The sequence below is a fragment of the Colossoma macropomum genome, unplaced genomic scaffold, assembly GCF_904425465.1.
Source record: "Colossoma macropomum unplaced genomic scaffold, Colossoma_macropomum, whole genome shotgun sequence".
NCBI lineage: Eukaryota > Metazoa > Chordata > Actinopteri > Characiformes > Serrasalmidae > Colossoma > Colossoma macropomum.
Genome location: NW_023494808.1, coordinates 10,833,787 through 10,848,979, shown reverse-complemented (window position 1 = coordinate 10,848,979; position 15,193 = coordinate 10,833,787). Strand labels below are relative to the sequence as shown.

General features: G+C 38.0%; 1 protein-coding gene across 2 annotated transcripts in view; it reads right to left on the bottom strand.

Annotated features, from left to right (window-relative positions):
• kif16ba (kinesin family member 16Ba) overlaps nucleotides 1-15,193 on the bottom strand; it is a 56,970-nt gene that overhangs the window by 20,720 nt on the left and 21,057 nt on the right. Inside the window, exons 10-21 of one of the 2 annotated variants that reach the window (XM_036557205.1) lie at nucleotides 14,493-14,668; nucleotides 12,750-12,815; nucleotides 12,602-12,661; nucleotides 11,578-11,697; nucleotides 9,390-9,441; nucleotides 8,092-8,229; nucleotides 7,658-7,740; nucleotides 6,587-6,675; nucleotides 6,418-6,480; nucleotides 3,872-3,904; nucleotides 1,895-1,948; nucleotides 881-1,082 (exon numbers count right to left, since the gene is read on the bottom strand). In XM_036557205.1, the coding sequence (XP_036413098.1) occupies nucleotides 881-1,082; nucleotides 1,895-1,948; nucleotides 3,872-3,904; nucleotides 6,418-6,480; nucleotides 6,587-6,675; nucleotides 7,658-7,740; nucleotides 8,092-8,229; nucleotides 9,390-9,441; nucleotides 11,578-11,697; nucleotides 12,602-12,661; nucleotides 12,750-12,815; nucleotides 14,493-14,668 (1,136 nt within the window). The remainder of the gene's footprint in view (nucleotides 1-880; nucleotides 1,083-1,894; nucleotides 1,949-3,871; nucleotides 3,905-6,417; nucleotides 6,481-6,586; nucleotides 6,676-7,657; nucleotides 7,741-8,091; nucleotides 8,230-9,389; nucleotides 9,442-11,577; nucleotides 11,698-12,601; nucleotides 12,662-12,749; nucleotides 12,816-14,492; nucleotides 14,669-15,193) is intronic. The other variant, XM_036557207.1, reaches the window with a different exon arrangement.

Genomic DNA, 15,193 nt, shown 5'->3' with positions numbered 1-15,193 from the left:
CTTGATCTTAAATTTATTAGAACTTCATTCTGGATATTCATTTTATTATAATTTTATTCTGGCTGTAATTTTTATTTAACTTTAACATGAATATTAATTTTAGATTTGTATTCTGGATATCAATTTTATTAGAACTTCATTCTGGATATTAATTTTATTAGAAAATCATTCTGGATAGTAATTTTATTAGAACTTTATTATAGATATTAATTGATTAGAACTTTATTCTGGATGTCCCTTTTATAAAATGTTATTTTGGATATTCATTTTATTAGAACTTCATTCTGGATATCAATTTTATTAGAACTTCATTCTGGATATTAAAATTTCAATCTGCATATTAATTTTATCGGAACTTCATTCTGGATATTAATTTTGTTAAAACATTATTTTGGATATTGATTTATTAGAAGTTCGTTCTAGATATTAATTTTATTTAGAACTTCATTCTGGATTTAAATTTTATTCTAACTTTACTCTAGATGTCACTTTTAATAAAACTTTATTTTGGACATTAATTTTATCAGAATTTCCATCGTGCTGTTAATTTTATTAGAACATCAATCTGATGTTCTACAGTTTTCCGTCATTTCAGAATCTTCTACAGATCTGTTCTTCGTTCTCCTAACATCTCTATATTTTTTATCTTCCTACTAATAATTTGACAGCTGTGCAGCTGAACAGTAGCACTGATATCATATTAGAACAATTTTATACACGTATCAGCAATAAATCTCATTAGAAATTGACTGAAATCTGTTAGAAAGCGATTCTAATCTTTTTAACAGGAGCCTATACACCCAAATGTTCATGCACACAGATGTTGATGTTATATCAAGCACACATGTACTGAGACTTCCTTCTGCTCAGCCACGCGCACCTGAAAACGCTCTTTCTCTGCGATCAGATCCCTCATCCTGCTCTCGATGTCCTGGCTGCGTCTGCGCAGGCTCTCCTCCTGCCGGCGGATGCGGAGCTGCACTTGCTCTGACTCCTTCCTCTGAGACTCCACCTCCTGCTGCATGCGCTCCAGCTCCGCCTTCTCACTCTTCTGCTTCTCCTCCATCTCCTTAATGAGACGCCTGAGGAACACAGAGACCTTCTTTAATGACGTTCACTCACTTTATGTACTCGGCTTTGCTTTATGGTGAGACTGGACAATGTTAATCAACCTGTAAAGTCAATGTCATGTTTAGTCACAAGTGGTCACCTAAATTTAACGCCAGGGCTGTGATTGTTAATCATTTTAGTAATTTACTGACTGTTTCCACAACAGAGCAAAAAACATATGTGCTGCATACGCAAAATATTTTAAATTGTGCATTGAACAGTGTATTGTAAATACACAGGGTAACATAGGGGCAAAAGCCCCCCTCATAATTTCTCCTCTGAACAAAAGATGGGCCGATCTAATCTTGACATTTTTACTGAATAGCGATGATCTGATTCATTTAGAAATTTCATTTTCAGGAATTTCAATTGCATTTCTGGGATTTACTCCCCTGGAAAATCTTTTGGGTCAGTTGATCTACAGTCATGTGAAGAAATGTCACTTTTATAGATTTTTTTTTGTGCTATAAAAACAAAACAGCCATCTGTTCCAGTTTATTTCCTCTAACTCTCTAATTGTGTGCAGGTTTTTGCATCACCATCACCGTCCATACTAAATTCATACATTTTTTTCAATAAAATAGACATTTTCCCCCCATATAAAACACATTTTTGTAAATATATGTGTTTATGCATTAAGCTCTGCATCACACGGTTATAGAGGCCTAGTGGAATTTAAAAAGATAAACAAGTACTTACTGTCAATTCATCAAAAAGGTAAAATTTTATTTTTTTTTATTGAATCTAATCGAGTAATCATGACAGCCCTATAGACATCACAGACCTTTTGTTCTCCAGTTTCTCCAGCTCTTCTCGCTGCTGCCTCTCAAACTCCAGTCTGTAAAACACGAGCAGCTAATGAACAGCATGTAATTCAACATATATCTCACACACTCGTGCACACTCAAAATACAGAATCACACTTTTAACCCTTAGAAGCTGCAGTTCTCAATCCATAATAAAATCATGCAGCAACTTAATATCATTTACTTCTCACTCACAGCTCAACGAAATGGAACAACGGCAAAGGACAGTGAGTGAACAGTGTTTAAACTCCATTCAGAATGATCCACCACCCGAATAGTACCTGCTCTGTGAGGGTCCATGGGGGTCCTGTCCACTGAAGAACAGGGTAAAAGGGGGCTAACAAAGTATGCAGAGAAACAGATGGACTACAGTCTGTAACTGTAGAACTACAAAGTGCACCTATATAGTAAGTGGAGCTGATAAAATGGACAATGAGTGTAGAAACAGGCCTACAGCGAAATGTCCAAATCTAAGATTTTACTGTCAGTTCCCTTCTCTGTTCAAACAGCCTGAGCAGCTGATCAACAGTGAAAATGTCAGCCATGTAGAAAAAGTTTACAGTTTATATGAGGAACACTAGACGAGCCATTAACAATTTCTGCTCGTGTCGGGTGTAAGGAGGGGGATACAACACCCAAAACCTTGCGCAAGCTGTATTCTGAGAGTTACAGCAGGGGGCGCTACAGCGATAACCAAGCCTGGCCAAACTATACTGTACCCTTAAAAAGCTCCTTATGGTGATGCAGGTTTGTTGTAACAGTAGCCAGTAATGCTTCAGACATTTAGCACACGGCTCTGAGAGTGAGAATAATCACACTTAAAGTTTTTTATAGGTTAGTAAGAATAGTTTTGATTCCACTTAAAACATGATATTCCACTTGAATGACAATTCCTGCTACCATGCAAACACCATCTGGAGCCTGGTTTTAGATTTTTGGCCCAGTGTGTCTTGAATTTCAGTTTCAGATAAGGATGTTCATTTCAGTGCATCGCTAGTAATTTAAAGGGTAAATTCACAGATTTTTCTGCATAATTAAATGGACGAGTTGTAAACAGAATTGTGCAGTGTAGAGAAACTCTAAGTCTTCGTAAACTGTTTTCTTTTTTATTGGCGATGAATTGAGAGGTCTACAACAAAAATATAGTTATTTACTATTTATTTACGGTTCAAAACAACCAATGAATCCTTATATGTAATGTTGATGATGGTAAAATCTGAAGAGATCTCTTTGAGGAACACCTTGCATGTACCTCTCCACCATAAATGTGTTTGAAAAAGTATATTTTAGGCCAAAACTTGATCTTAAAATTATCGTAAAACAATGTCTCGTGCATCAGGCAGCACTTTCTTAACCGTTTCGTGTAATAACTTTTTCTAAATCATTAAACTCTTCAGGCGTCTGGTTATCATCACCACCACTGTGAGCAATTCTGACTCCAAGTCTCGCGTTTCAGATGAAACCACTCTAAATTACTTTGTTCACATCTTAACCGTTTAATTATGCAGATTTTCTGAATAATGTGTGGAATTTCCCTTTAAATAGCATATCCAATCGACGATAACTGTAGACCTCTAAGGGTTACCACATTCTTCTCACTCGCACACAATCACACTAACACAGGGAATGAGCTGCTGCATACAAAGCAATGAGCCAGCACCGTTACACTGTATGTGAGAATTAAGCAGGCAGTGCAGCAGATGCAAAGATAAATCACATACATGTAGACATGCTCAAAACATAACAGTGAAAAAATAAAGTGGCAGGATCAGTCGAGTCAGAGGTGAACGATGAAGGTCACGAGCACCGTAAACAGGCAATGAAACTGAAGAAAAAAAAAACTACTTAAAAGCTAAAACTGACACTTGAGATACAAAAAAGAAAAAAACACAACAAATAAGTAAAAACAAACACAACAGTTGAGGTTAGAGACTTTTTGGGACTGGTTGGTCTACCTGAAAAATATTGGCACCTTTTCTGTGTAGAGACTGTCATCAGGAAACACAAAAGAAAACAAACAAAAAAATAATAATACTTTTCAGACCTGTTAGCCTGAGATGCTCACACATTCCAAACATGATATGCTGCCACAGAACTTTCATTATGTGGATATCACAAACGTTGCAATGTCACAAAGCAGAGTTTTTATGTACAACAACAGTCAAAAGTCTGGACACACTTGACTGAGTTAGGGATGCATAATATGGACATAAAATGCTGGACATGGCGAGGATGACATGCTCATAACAAATTACGATTACAATATCGTTTCTGCTAAACTAACCTCTCTCTCGAACAAAGAGCTAAAGACGGTATCACTATTGTGCAAAGTGCCAAACAAAAAATAATAAAGTTGTTTTTTAACGTGGCGACTGTGAGTGGAGGTGGACGATAAAGCAAAAAGATTATATCACGATACTTCAAGACAGTTTTCATGACGCATGATGTGTATCACGATATTTTGTTTAATAAGCTGGCACAGACAAAATAGAATGTGTAGTACTAAAAATACTATAATAATATAATAATAATAATAATAATAATCAATTACAATGATTTTATTTTTTTTTCTGTACAAACTGCACTAAATCCAATTCAACAGGCCTAATTATGATGATGATATAATATTGTGAAGCACATTTAACAAATCTACTTCACACAAGTGTATGAATGTAAACGCTTCAAGCTCCATGCAACTCCAATCCACAATGCAGCAGAACATATCTTAACAAAAACAAAACAGAGAGCTCATGTCACCCCCGCTTAGAAACTGTGGTGGCCGCCTGTGTCTGTTAGCATAGATTTAAGGGGTCCTTTACTAGATTTTAAAGCACCAAATGGCTTTAAAGCACCACAGTGAAAATATTTTAAAAACTGCATTCAGTATTCAGGCCTTAGACATTTACACAGATTATATCATGATGTATTTAAATTCACAGCATTAACTGAGATAGAAATAAGTTAAATGTACACACAGTTATCATTTACACACAGTACATTACTGGAAAATACAACAACGTCTGATTATAGCCAGCAAAGCAGAACATTTCTGTGATGCTTTTGATTTTACGGTGTACAGTCTAGTGGCAGACCACTTTAGAGAAGCAGCAAAAATCTGTCTTGAGTGTTCATAACTGCTACTGCGCAAAAAGGAGCGTTTTTGTGAGGCTTTGTCTTTACAGTTAAGTTTCCTTTATTTTGCTAGTGTAAAATGCTGCAGCAGTGTATTCGGTACACGTCACTCCTATTTATTGTGACTTTTAAGGTAAATGTGAACATGTGCATGCCAGTGAAATACCGTTTAAGGGCTGCAAGTTCAATAACACAAAGCTTGAGCATTACCAGTGAAGATACGCCAGTGATTTACTGGATGTGTGCCCAGACTTTTCACTGGTCTTGAAAGTGGCCTACAGGAGAAACTGTTACTACAGATGAGGTTAAAACCTAAAAATAAAAGAATTGGGGTCCATTTAGTGCCCGTGACATTGCAAAAACATATTTGAAAAGAATACATCAACCCAAAATGCTAGTGCTACTAACAACACATGAAAATTAGCAGGATTCCAGTTCTAATTACACATACAACACTCTTCCATTTGCTGGTTCCCACTGGCTTTCATTCATTGTTAGCCATGTTGGCATATTATCACTGTCATTAAAAAACCTTGCTTCCCTGAACAGGAAACTTTAAACAGAAGGACTTTTTACCTTAAAGGGGAATTTTATTTTATTTCATTTTTTTGTTTTTGATTTCTGCATAATTAGGTAAAAAAAAAACACAAAGCCATTCAGAGTGGTTTGGTGTGAAATGCTCCAGTTCTAGAGAAACTGACCAAGTCTCAGAATTGTGTAGGTGGTAGTAACCAGGCATTAAAAGTTTAATGCTAGTAAAAGCTACATCACAGAATGTTATTACATGAAACTGTCAAGAATACACTGCCTAATGGCCGAGACATTATTTTACAATAGTTTTGAGAAGGTTTTGGCCTAAAATGTATTTTTAAAATTCATTTATGGCACAAAGGTAAATGAATGGTGTTGTAAGGCAAAATAATCCTCAAAGAAAACTTTTAAAATCAGATTTATCTCTATTTTACAACCATGAAAAAACTAAAAAAACATTAACCTGTAAGCTCACTGGTGGTTTTGGATAGTTAATAAAATGGCTGTATTTGTGTTGTGGACATTGTGACCCCTGGTTCCTTTCACCACCACTGAGCCTGTAACTTTCTCTAGAACGAGCCAATTCACATCAAACCTCTCTGAATGACTTTGTTTATATCTCAACCACTGAGTTATGCAGGAATGTTGTTTGTTTAATGTAATAAACTTTCCGTTGATCCATTAATAATAGAACGTTTGGACAATGTTAAGGCCAGCTGAAGTGTAGATGAAGTATAAGGTTTTTTATGACAGTGTCAATACGCATATGGGTGAAGCATCCTTTCAAATCTGTGGGTATTGGGAGCTGTGGACAAGAACGTGGCAGGACGAGCTGTACCAGCAATGGCGTCGAAGAGCATGGAGCGAGAGAAGGATGGAGAGAGGAGGGAGGACAAGACTCCTATGGAAGAAGAGAGGGAGGAATGCTGAGGAAGAGGAAAAGGAGGAAAGGGGAGGAGAGGAGGAAGAAAAGACACTCATGCTGCTAGACATATACAGGTACTTACCCAGGATTATAGAGCATCACAGTAGAGAGGTTTTCACAGGACTTCGACAGATCAGTCATCGACAGACTGAATGAGGACAGCAGACCACTCTGAAACACAAACAGATCAGTCTTACAGACTGAGTGAGGATAGAAGACCACTCAAACAGATCAGACATACAGACTGAGTGAGGACAGTAGACCACTCTGAGACACAAACAGATCAGTCTTACAGACTGAGTGAGGACAGAAGACCACTCAAACAGATCAGACATACAGACTGAGTGAGGACAGTAGACCACTCTGAGACACAAACAGATCAGTCTTACAGACTGAGTGAGGACAGAAGACCACTCAAACAGATCAGACATACAGACTGAGTGAGGACAGAAGACCACTCAAACAGATCAGACATACAGACTGAGTGAGGACAGTAGACCACTCTGAAACACAAACAGATCAGTCTTACAGACTGAGTGAGGACAGAAGACCACTCAAACAGATCAGACATACAGACTGAGTGAGGACAGTAGACCACTCTGAGACACAAACAGATCAGTCATACAGACTGAGTGAGGATAGAAGACCACTCAAACAGATCAGTCATACAGAGTGAGTGAGGATAGAAGACCACTCAAACAGATCAGTCATACAGACTGAGTGAGGACAGAAGACCACTCAAACAGATCAGACATACAGACTGAGTGAGGACAGAAGACCACTCAAACAGATCAGTCATACAGAGTGAGTGAGGATAGAAGACCACCTTGAAACACAAACAGATCAGTCATACAGACTGAGTGAGGACAGAAGACCACCCTGGAACTCAAGAAGATCAGTGATACAGACTGAGTGAGGATAGAAGACCACTCAAACACAAACAGATCAGCCATACAGAAAGAGAAGGAAAAAGAAAGAAAAACAAAAAAGATGAAGAAGAAAGAAAATTAAAGAAAAAAGAAAGATAAAGTAACAGAGAAAGAAAACATGCAAGAAAGAAAGAAAAAGAGAAGGACAGACAGAAAGAGGGAGAGAAAGAAGAAAAGAAAGAAAAGAAAAAAAAAGAAAGAAACAAAGAAAGAAAAAGACTGACCTTCCTCTTCTCTCTCAGTTTGGCGGCCTCTTTGGGATGGTTAAATCTGAACATGTTGGTTCTGCCCAGCAGGATGACCGCACCTGGACGAGGAAACAACACCCCACGTTCAGTTTACACTGAGTGGCCAGTTTATCAGAAACATCTACCTTGCATGTTTCATCAGACACGCCCACCATATAGGTTCACTGTGTAGGTTTACAGTTCCAGACTGTAGCTCATCTGTTGCTACACAATTGAACTGAGTATTCATTGGAAAGACAGAGAATTCCTGCAGACAGATGTTCTGGTTTGGACGCTGATCAGTAGGACACACCTTCACATTTTGTGAAAATATGCAGGCAGAAACCTACGGGTATGCCTGAGCGTAGCTGCAGATACGCAGACACAGAAGTATGATTCAGCCTTAAGGCAGAAAGGCAGACAGTACTGACCTTGGTTCAGCTGACAGGGATCGGTGACCTGAACTCCATTAACAGAGCACTGAGCTTCATTCAGAGGGATCAGAGTTACAGTCCCATTCTGATTCTCAAACAGACAGTGTTCACTCTCCAGACCCAAACCATGAAGAACTAGAGAGAGAGAGAGAGAGAGAGAGAGAGAGAGAGAGAGAGAGAGAGAGAGTGAGAAATGACATCCAACAACTCAGACAAATACCTATATGACTGAGAAATCATCACCATATACCTCCTGCCTCCTCATAATTTCTAATATGCATGCAGAATATAGAGAAATTGTGATGAAAATGCAGATTGTAAACTTTCGAAGACTGTAAACTAATATGTAAAATTAATAACATTTGTGTTTGAGTGGAAGAGGAGATATATTATTATAATTTTAAATTTGATTAAGTTTTTGCTGTGTGTACATTTTTTTTTAAGGAAAACACACCTTTTACATTTTTAGCCATGTTTTCATAATTACTTGACATTAAAACTAACAGGGAAAAAGGGGAAAAGTGCATATTCTAACTAAGGCCCGATCAATGAAAATTTTGTGGCTGATACAGTTTTTACAGATTTTAGGGGGCTAAATATTCCAATAACCCATAATATTGGCTGATGTAATTTTATACTTATGTTTTAGATTTTAACTTCATTCTCCAACAGTTAGTAATGTTATTTTTTCCCTTGATGTCATGAAATGTGTGTGATTTTATATACCAAAAATGGTCATAATCAATATTTAAAAGGCCATTTTCCAACCTCTCTTTTTATTATAGAATGAGTCAGTCTGTTTTTGTTACTGTGCCTTTAAGACTGATAAATGTAAATGAGCTCTGTTCTGACTGGCTACTCTCGTATCGTGTCTCATATAAAAAGCACCCCAATATGAAAAGAACTTCAATATGAGTGGGTGGGGCTAAACTGCTGCTGCACACAGTTTATAAAGCAGCACTGGAGGGGGAGCTACCCAGAATGCTTTGTGCTTTTGGTTTGTTTATCACACTTTTGCATTATACAGAAAGAAAGACAGAATCTGGTTCTTTCCGCATCATATAATCAGATTTATTCACTAGCAGCATTCTTCACATTAACGTTACACAAGTGATCAGCCTTCCAAACCTCCTCCATCCCCAACACTTTCTAAGAGCATCAGGAGCTCATAACTCCAGTGAAATGAGGGCAAAATCAAATGGTGTAATATGAAAGCAGCTTTAATTTTTCCATTTGCAATAACAAGCTGTATAACTAGGAGAGAAACAGAAGGGTTTGGGGACAGAAGTGCTCACCAATGTCCTGCTCGTTGGTGGCATCTTCTCGGCCTACACACGTTCTCCCCTCCTGCAACAGCACATCACAATCCTTCTTACATCACAAAAAGCTTTAATCTTCCATATCGCTGTTATAAGAAAGCCTCGTATCTCCAAAATGGTAACTTTAGAGGAGAAGGAAATAACATACTGTAATTTTAATGTAAGTCAATGGAACCAGAATTTTTTCCAAGTTATTTTGAGCCGTTTCTTTTAGTCCATTCATCACGAAATTTACACACAATGTAAAGGACAACAGGCATTTTCAAATTATGTCAAAAACTGAAAAACGACAAAAATGGAGATATGAGGTTTTCTTCCAAAAACAGTGATATATTACCTCTGTAGTCTTTACAAAAACTCATCATGGCTTACTCATCGGAATAAATCAGAAATTTAATGCATGTTCAGAAACTAGACTTACTCAACAACTCAACCTCAACAACCTCTACAAATGCATATGTTTACATGTCATGTCATACTCACCTTAGCGCAAATTTAGTCAATCAGCCAAGACACGTTTTGTTTGCCTCTTTAGTTTTCTGTTGGAGCTACAAGGCTGATGTAGCTAACAAGTAAAAGATGTTTATGTACACCAATTACCATCATGCTAACTGCATGCCTAACTTAGGGTACCCAGACGTCCCTATTTTCCGGGGACAGTTCCCGTTTTTGGTGGCCCCTCCCCGACTGGAGCCGTCCCCAGAAATGTCCCCATTTTTAGCTGTAAATTAAAAACACACTAGAAAGTCCTAAGAAGCTGCAGCAGAGCAGATGGCCAGACGTCTCATGCTGTGCTTGTTTTGGCCAAAAGAGGGGGCTGCTGCTATCTACTGACCACTTCTACCACTTGCGCACCTAGTTTTAGAAAACAGTGTTGTGTAAAACTTGACCGGAAGCTAGATTGCGTCGAGTCCACAACGTCACAGCTTCACCACAAATGTCTTTTCAAGACAGAAAACCCAGCGATTAAAAGTAGTGGTGGGGTTACAGGACTTCATACTACCAGATGATCTGATTTGTATAGGCATACAATCTTTTTAATGTAGGCGACCATGTGATCTATAAGTAGTGCATCTTTTTCCATACATATATGATGTGTGGCATATGTTGACAGCAATCTCTGTCTCTCCAGAACCGGAGCTGCCAGGGGCGTGTTTATGATCTGGCTATTGAGCTATAGCCAAGGGTCTTTTTTCTGTAGCTGCAGGTCTCTTTTAACTGCCAAAATATTTAATATGAATATGAATAATAGGCTTATACAAACACTGGATCTTTCATGGTAAATGTATCCCTGCCTCATCCCTGCCTCATCCCTGCCTAAAGCGCTAGACTTAGTGACTTTTGAGACCCTTCTGACTTAACGACTTTATTTCTAAAAAGCAAAAGCAACAAATCCTGTGAGGGGGGAAAGCAAGAAATATAAATCTTCTATAGGACTACTGTGATTTATTTCCATGCATGCTGCTCTCCCCTTGCACCACGCGTATGCAGCAGTAAGTTACTTTGGTTATGGGAACAGCAGCAACTGTGTGAGTGGTAGTGCTGAAATCTTATAATTTAGCATATTTAACATGCAATTTGTTTAGCAAGCGTTGAGTTTCCACGGTCAAAACATGAAACTGGAACTGTTCCCCCTTTTCTTCATGGATAAAACATTATATATTTATATAATTTAATGATATATTGACCACTGAACTGGAAATGTCCCAGGTTTTCATTCCAGAAATCTGGTCACCTTAGCCTAACTGCTTCACACTTACCTTAAATCATATTGAGTGGCTCAAAATCACTAATAAACTTGCGGATGTGGTTTCTGACACTGTATGACATTCTGCTAAATGAATATAAAGCTCACCAGCACAGCTGAAACAGCAGCAGCCATCTTGAGGCCTGAATTTTGTCTGTACTTTTGTCAAATTTTTGGTAGTGTATAAGCAAGTCTGAGACTGGTAAACAACTTGACACTTTCAGACAATTGCCCAATGCTAATTGGTGCTTATTAGCTTCAATTACTTGTTAGCTACATTAGCCTCATAGCTCCAGTGCAAAAAGGTAAGAAGCCAAACATGACTCACAGATTATATTGGGAGCAATGGGGAAAAAGTGGAAATTTGATGTTCTGCAAAACTGCCTTTCAGAGTAACTGGGCTTTTGTGAAACTGACCTTTAAATGGTAGAGGATAATGCCAGTGCTGAGCAGGTCGTCATCGATGCCAATCAGATGAGGAAGTTCTGAGTCTAAAACCACACCAATCCCCTCCTTCCTAAGAGCTAGAGTCTGCTCCTACAACACAAAGACAGACAAGTCTCACACAAAACATTAAGACAGTCTCAAACAAACTCAGCAATAGAGACTAAACTCCAGTACTGTACAGAAAAAAAACTTCTAGACTAGAACCAAAATTCAGGACACTCAGACGAAAAACCAAAACCGAAAACCCAATTAAATTTAACTGACATTATGATGTTAATTCAAATGCACTGAAAAAAATGCTTTTTTATTATTGCATTTGAATTAACATAATAATGCTGACGATGCTACAAAGGTGATAACTGCCAGAAATGAGAAAACTAGAGGACTAATTTAATTTACAACAGCTTAGTATTATTATAAATAATATTAAATTGTAAAATATTAAAGTATAGTACTTCATGGTCTCTTAACGGCATCTAAAGCTGAATTCCAGAGTGCCTCCACTATAACAATGGAAAACACCTCATTTTCTAATATGTAAAGTGTGGGCACGTGGCTTTGGAACTCCCGTCTTGCAGGCTGAAGTTTTTCCAGCAGGGGGCATTCAAGTCACTTTAGTGTTCATCCAGAAACCATTAAACACAGAAATGGCCAATCCAAGTGAAGGAAATAAAATCACAGAGTAACACAACTACAAGACCTCAAGTAATCTGCTCCCATTCAAACAGGAGTATTAACTGTAAATTTATGCCTAGTTTTAAACGGCAGAGAACATTTCTTAAAACAGACGCCCTTAGGCTTGTGCACCAGTTTTATGTACAACACACAGACAGAACATTTCCGATTTTCATCCGAAAACTGGCGCAAAAGGCTGAGACCCTCAGAGTCATTACACAAGTTACTTCAACAGTAATGAGCAGAACCTTAAAGCAGTGCAAAGGCACCGAATCAATTTAATTCCCCTGAGAAACAGCACAGAGAACAGGCCTCGTACCTTCAGGATGTTCTGTGTTTCGTTCCATTTATTCGCCCACTCTTTCGTCAGTTCCAGCACCTAAAAAAGAAAGAAATATTCCAAGAATCTGCAACTGGCAAGATCGCTGGTTAAACCGCTTTGCTGCGATGGAGATGGAGGTGCTTACCCTGGCCTCGTTCTGGTGCAGTTTCTCCTCCATGCTCAGAGCCGTGGGAGAGTCCAGCAGCGCTATCTGGGACACAACGACAACAATTTCATGTTTTCTTACCCAAGATGACCCACAGAGATGCTCCATTAGCTGTATTAGCTCAACTGGAGTCACAATCCAACAGATGTGGCCCCTCAAAATCAGCCAAACTGTGCTTTTATTTATGACTGTGTAGGGCTGCTAAATGTTTCACAGATCCAGCTGACCTGTAATTTACTATCAGATTTTTCTGCCATTCCTTCTTACCACAGACATGTGCTGAGTAAGGGGCAAAATATAGTTACACCAGGGCACTGTGCTTCACTTAAAGGGGAATTCCACCAATTTTTCAAAATTTCTGCATTGAGCCGTAAACAGATTCATTCAGTGTGGTCTGAAGTGGTTTACTGGTTTAAATGGTTCGTTGTAAAGAAACTTACTGACTTCGATTTCTTTACAGTGGTGGTGATAGGAGCCAGGGGTCATGATGTCTACAACACAAATGTAGCCATTTAATTTACTTTCCAAAACCACCAACGAACCTTGAAGTTCTTATACGAAATGTAACTGTAAAATAGTGATAAATTTGAAGCTTTCCTTTGGGACTATTTTGCGTCACAACATCCTGCATAAATGCATTTTAAAAATACATTTTAGATCAAAACCTTCATAAAACAATGTGACAGGCATCAGGCAGCATACTGTTAATCATTTCATGTAATAACTTTTTGTGAAGGAGCTTTTAGAAGCATTAAACTCCTCAGACGTCTGGTTCCCATCACCACCCTTTTTCTAGAAATTTGATTCATCTTCAGCTACATCTTTGTTTACATTAGAAAAGGCAGCAGTCAATAAATAGGTGGTAGAAAACACGACACAATCTTTTTTTACACCAACTTTACAGCCATTTAGCCCTGATTCAGTGAACGAAAGACTACATAACAAATCTGACAGAAAGGAAGAGCTGGCAAAAAAATCACCTATGCCATCATTATATTTAATGTTGTTTTGCGTTTGTATTTCTACCAACAGAAGCCATAATATGGCTAGATAAAAAATGCATAAAATTAATATAGGGGAATATGGAAGTTGTAGGGAATGATGTTTTTGTTTGAACATAAAAAAGCCCTGGGATCTATTAAAATTGATACATTTAAAAAAGCTCTTGTAGAAACATTACTTTGTGCAGACTGGACTAGAATAATAATTAGTGAAACATAAACTGTCTGTGCCATATTACAAATTCATACTCTAAGATGTAATAAAAACAGTTTCTGAATGTTAATTGAACAGGTAAGTCACATAAAATGCTATAAGCATTACAGATGGCTTTTTTCTCCCAGTTGACTTTGACAACCAATAACTGCAGTGCTATAAGGAGTTATGAGTGACTCACTGGTGTGAAAGTGTGCTACACAAATTTAAAGATATTAATTTGTTTGTTTGTACGCTTATTGATATAGAACAGTAGTATTAAAAGTAGAGATGGCAATGATCCAATACCCAGCAGCTGCATCTGACTAAAACCTGCAGAAAATGCTGGACTGGATATCAGCAGAAAAAATATCAACAAATCAGATCCAACTTCTTAACAAATCTAGCCAGATATTTCCCAGAATTGCTTCTAAAGATGAACTAGTTTCATATAAATATGGAAATAATGCTATTGACTTTCAGGAAAGAAAAAGCTGATGATGTCGTCTCTAACTGAAAGCTCCAGACCTGGTTTCCCTGAACCAGCAGGGCTTTGAGGCGAGCGATCTCGGCCCTCAGCTCGCGGATCAGCCGCACGTTGGCGTCCTCGTTGATGGTGGGTTTGTTGATGATGTTTTTGGCACGGTTAGCATAGCGTAGCGTACTGAGGGTCTCTCCGTAGTTCACGTCTGCAGGAGAGATGGCTGAGGGAACAGAGGAAACAGTTAATCAGAATTTCCTTTTTTTGTTACTACTACTACTACTACTTCACTGCCGTCTTAAGAAAAGCTTTCATTATATATATTTTTACCATTTGAAAATGCCTGAAAATACCAGCTTTACACTGTTTGAAATATTAATGACAAAAAATAATTCTAGAGTCTCACTTTTAGATTCTAGAAGCAGAATTGTGCTTGACAATAACAGAATCTAAGCTGGCTGAGAGTTCTAGAATGGCATCCTTAACGCTGAATGGCATCCGAAACTCCGACAACAAATTAAACACTGGCTTTAGACTGGGAAGCTTTCATGCAACTTTAGCAGCTTGAAACAAAATTGCACTTGAGTTGCATGATGTAAAGTATCCTGCAACTCACTTGAAACTCAGCTGCAACAGTTGCAAGCTTTTCAACTTCATGAAACAAGTTTCATTAAACAGCCATGTGATCATATCAAATGTTATCATTTCAAATGACAGATTTTGCCAGACCAATGGGCAGGAAAATAAA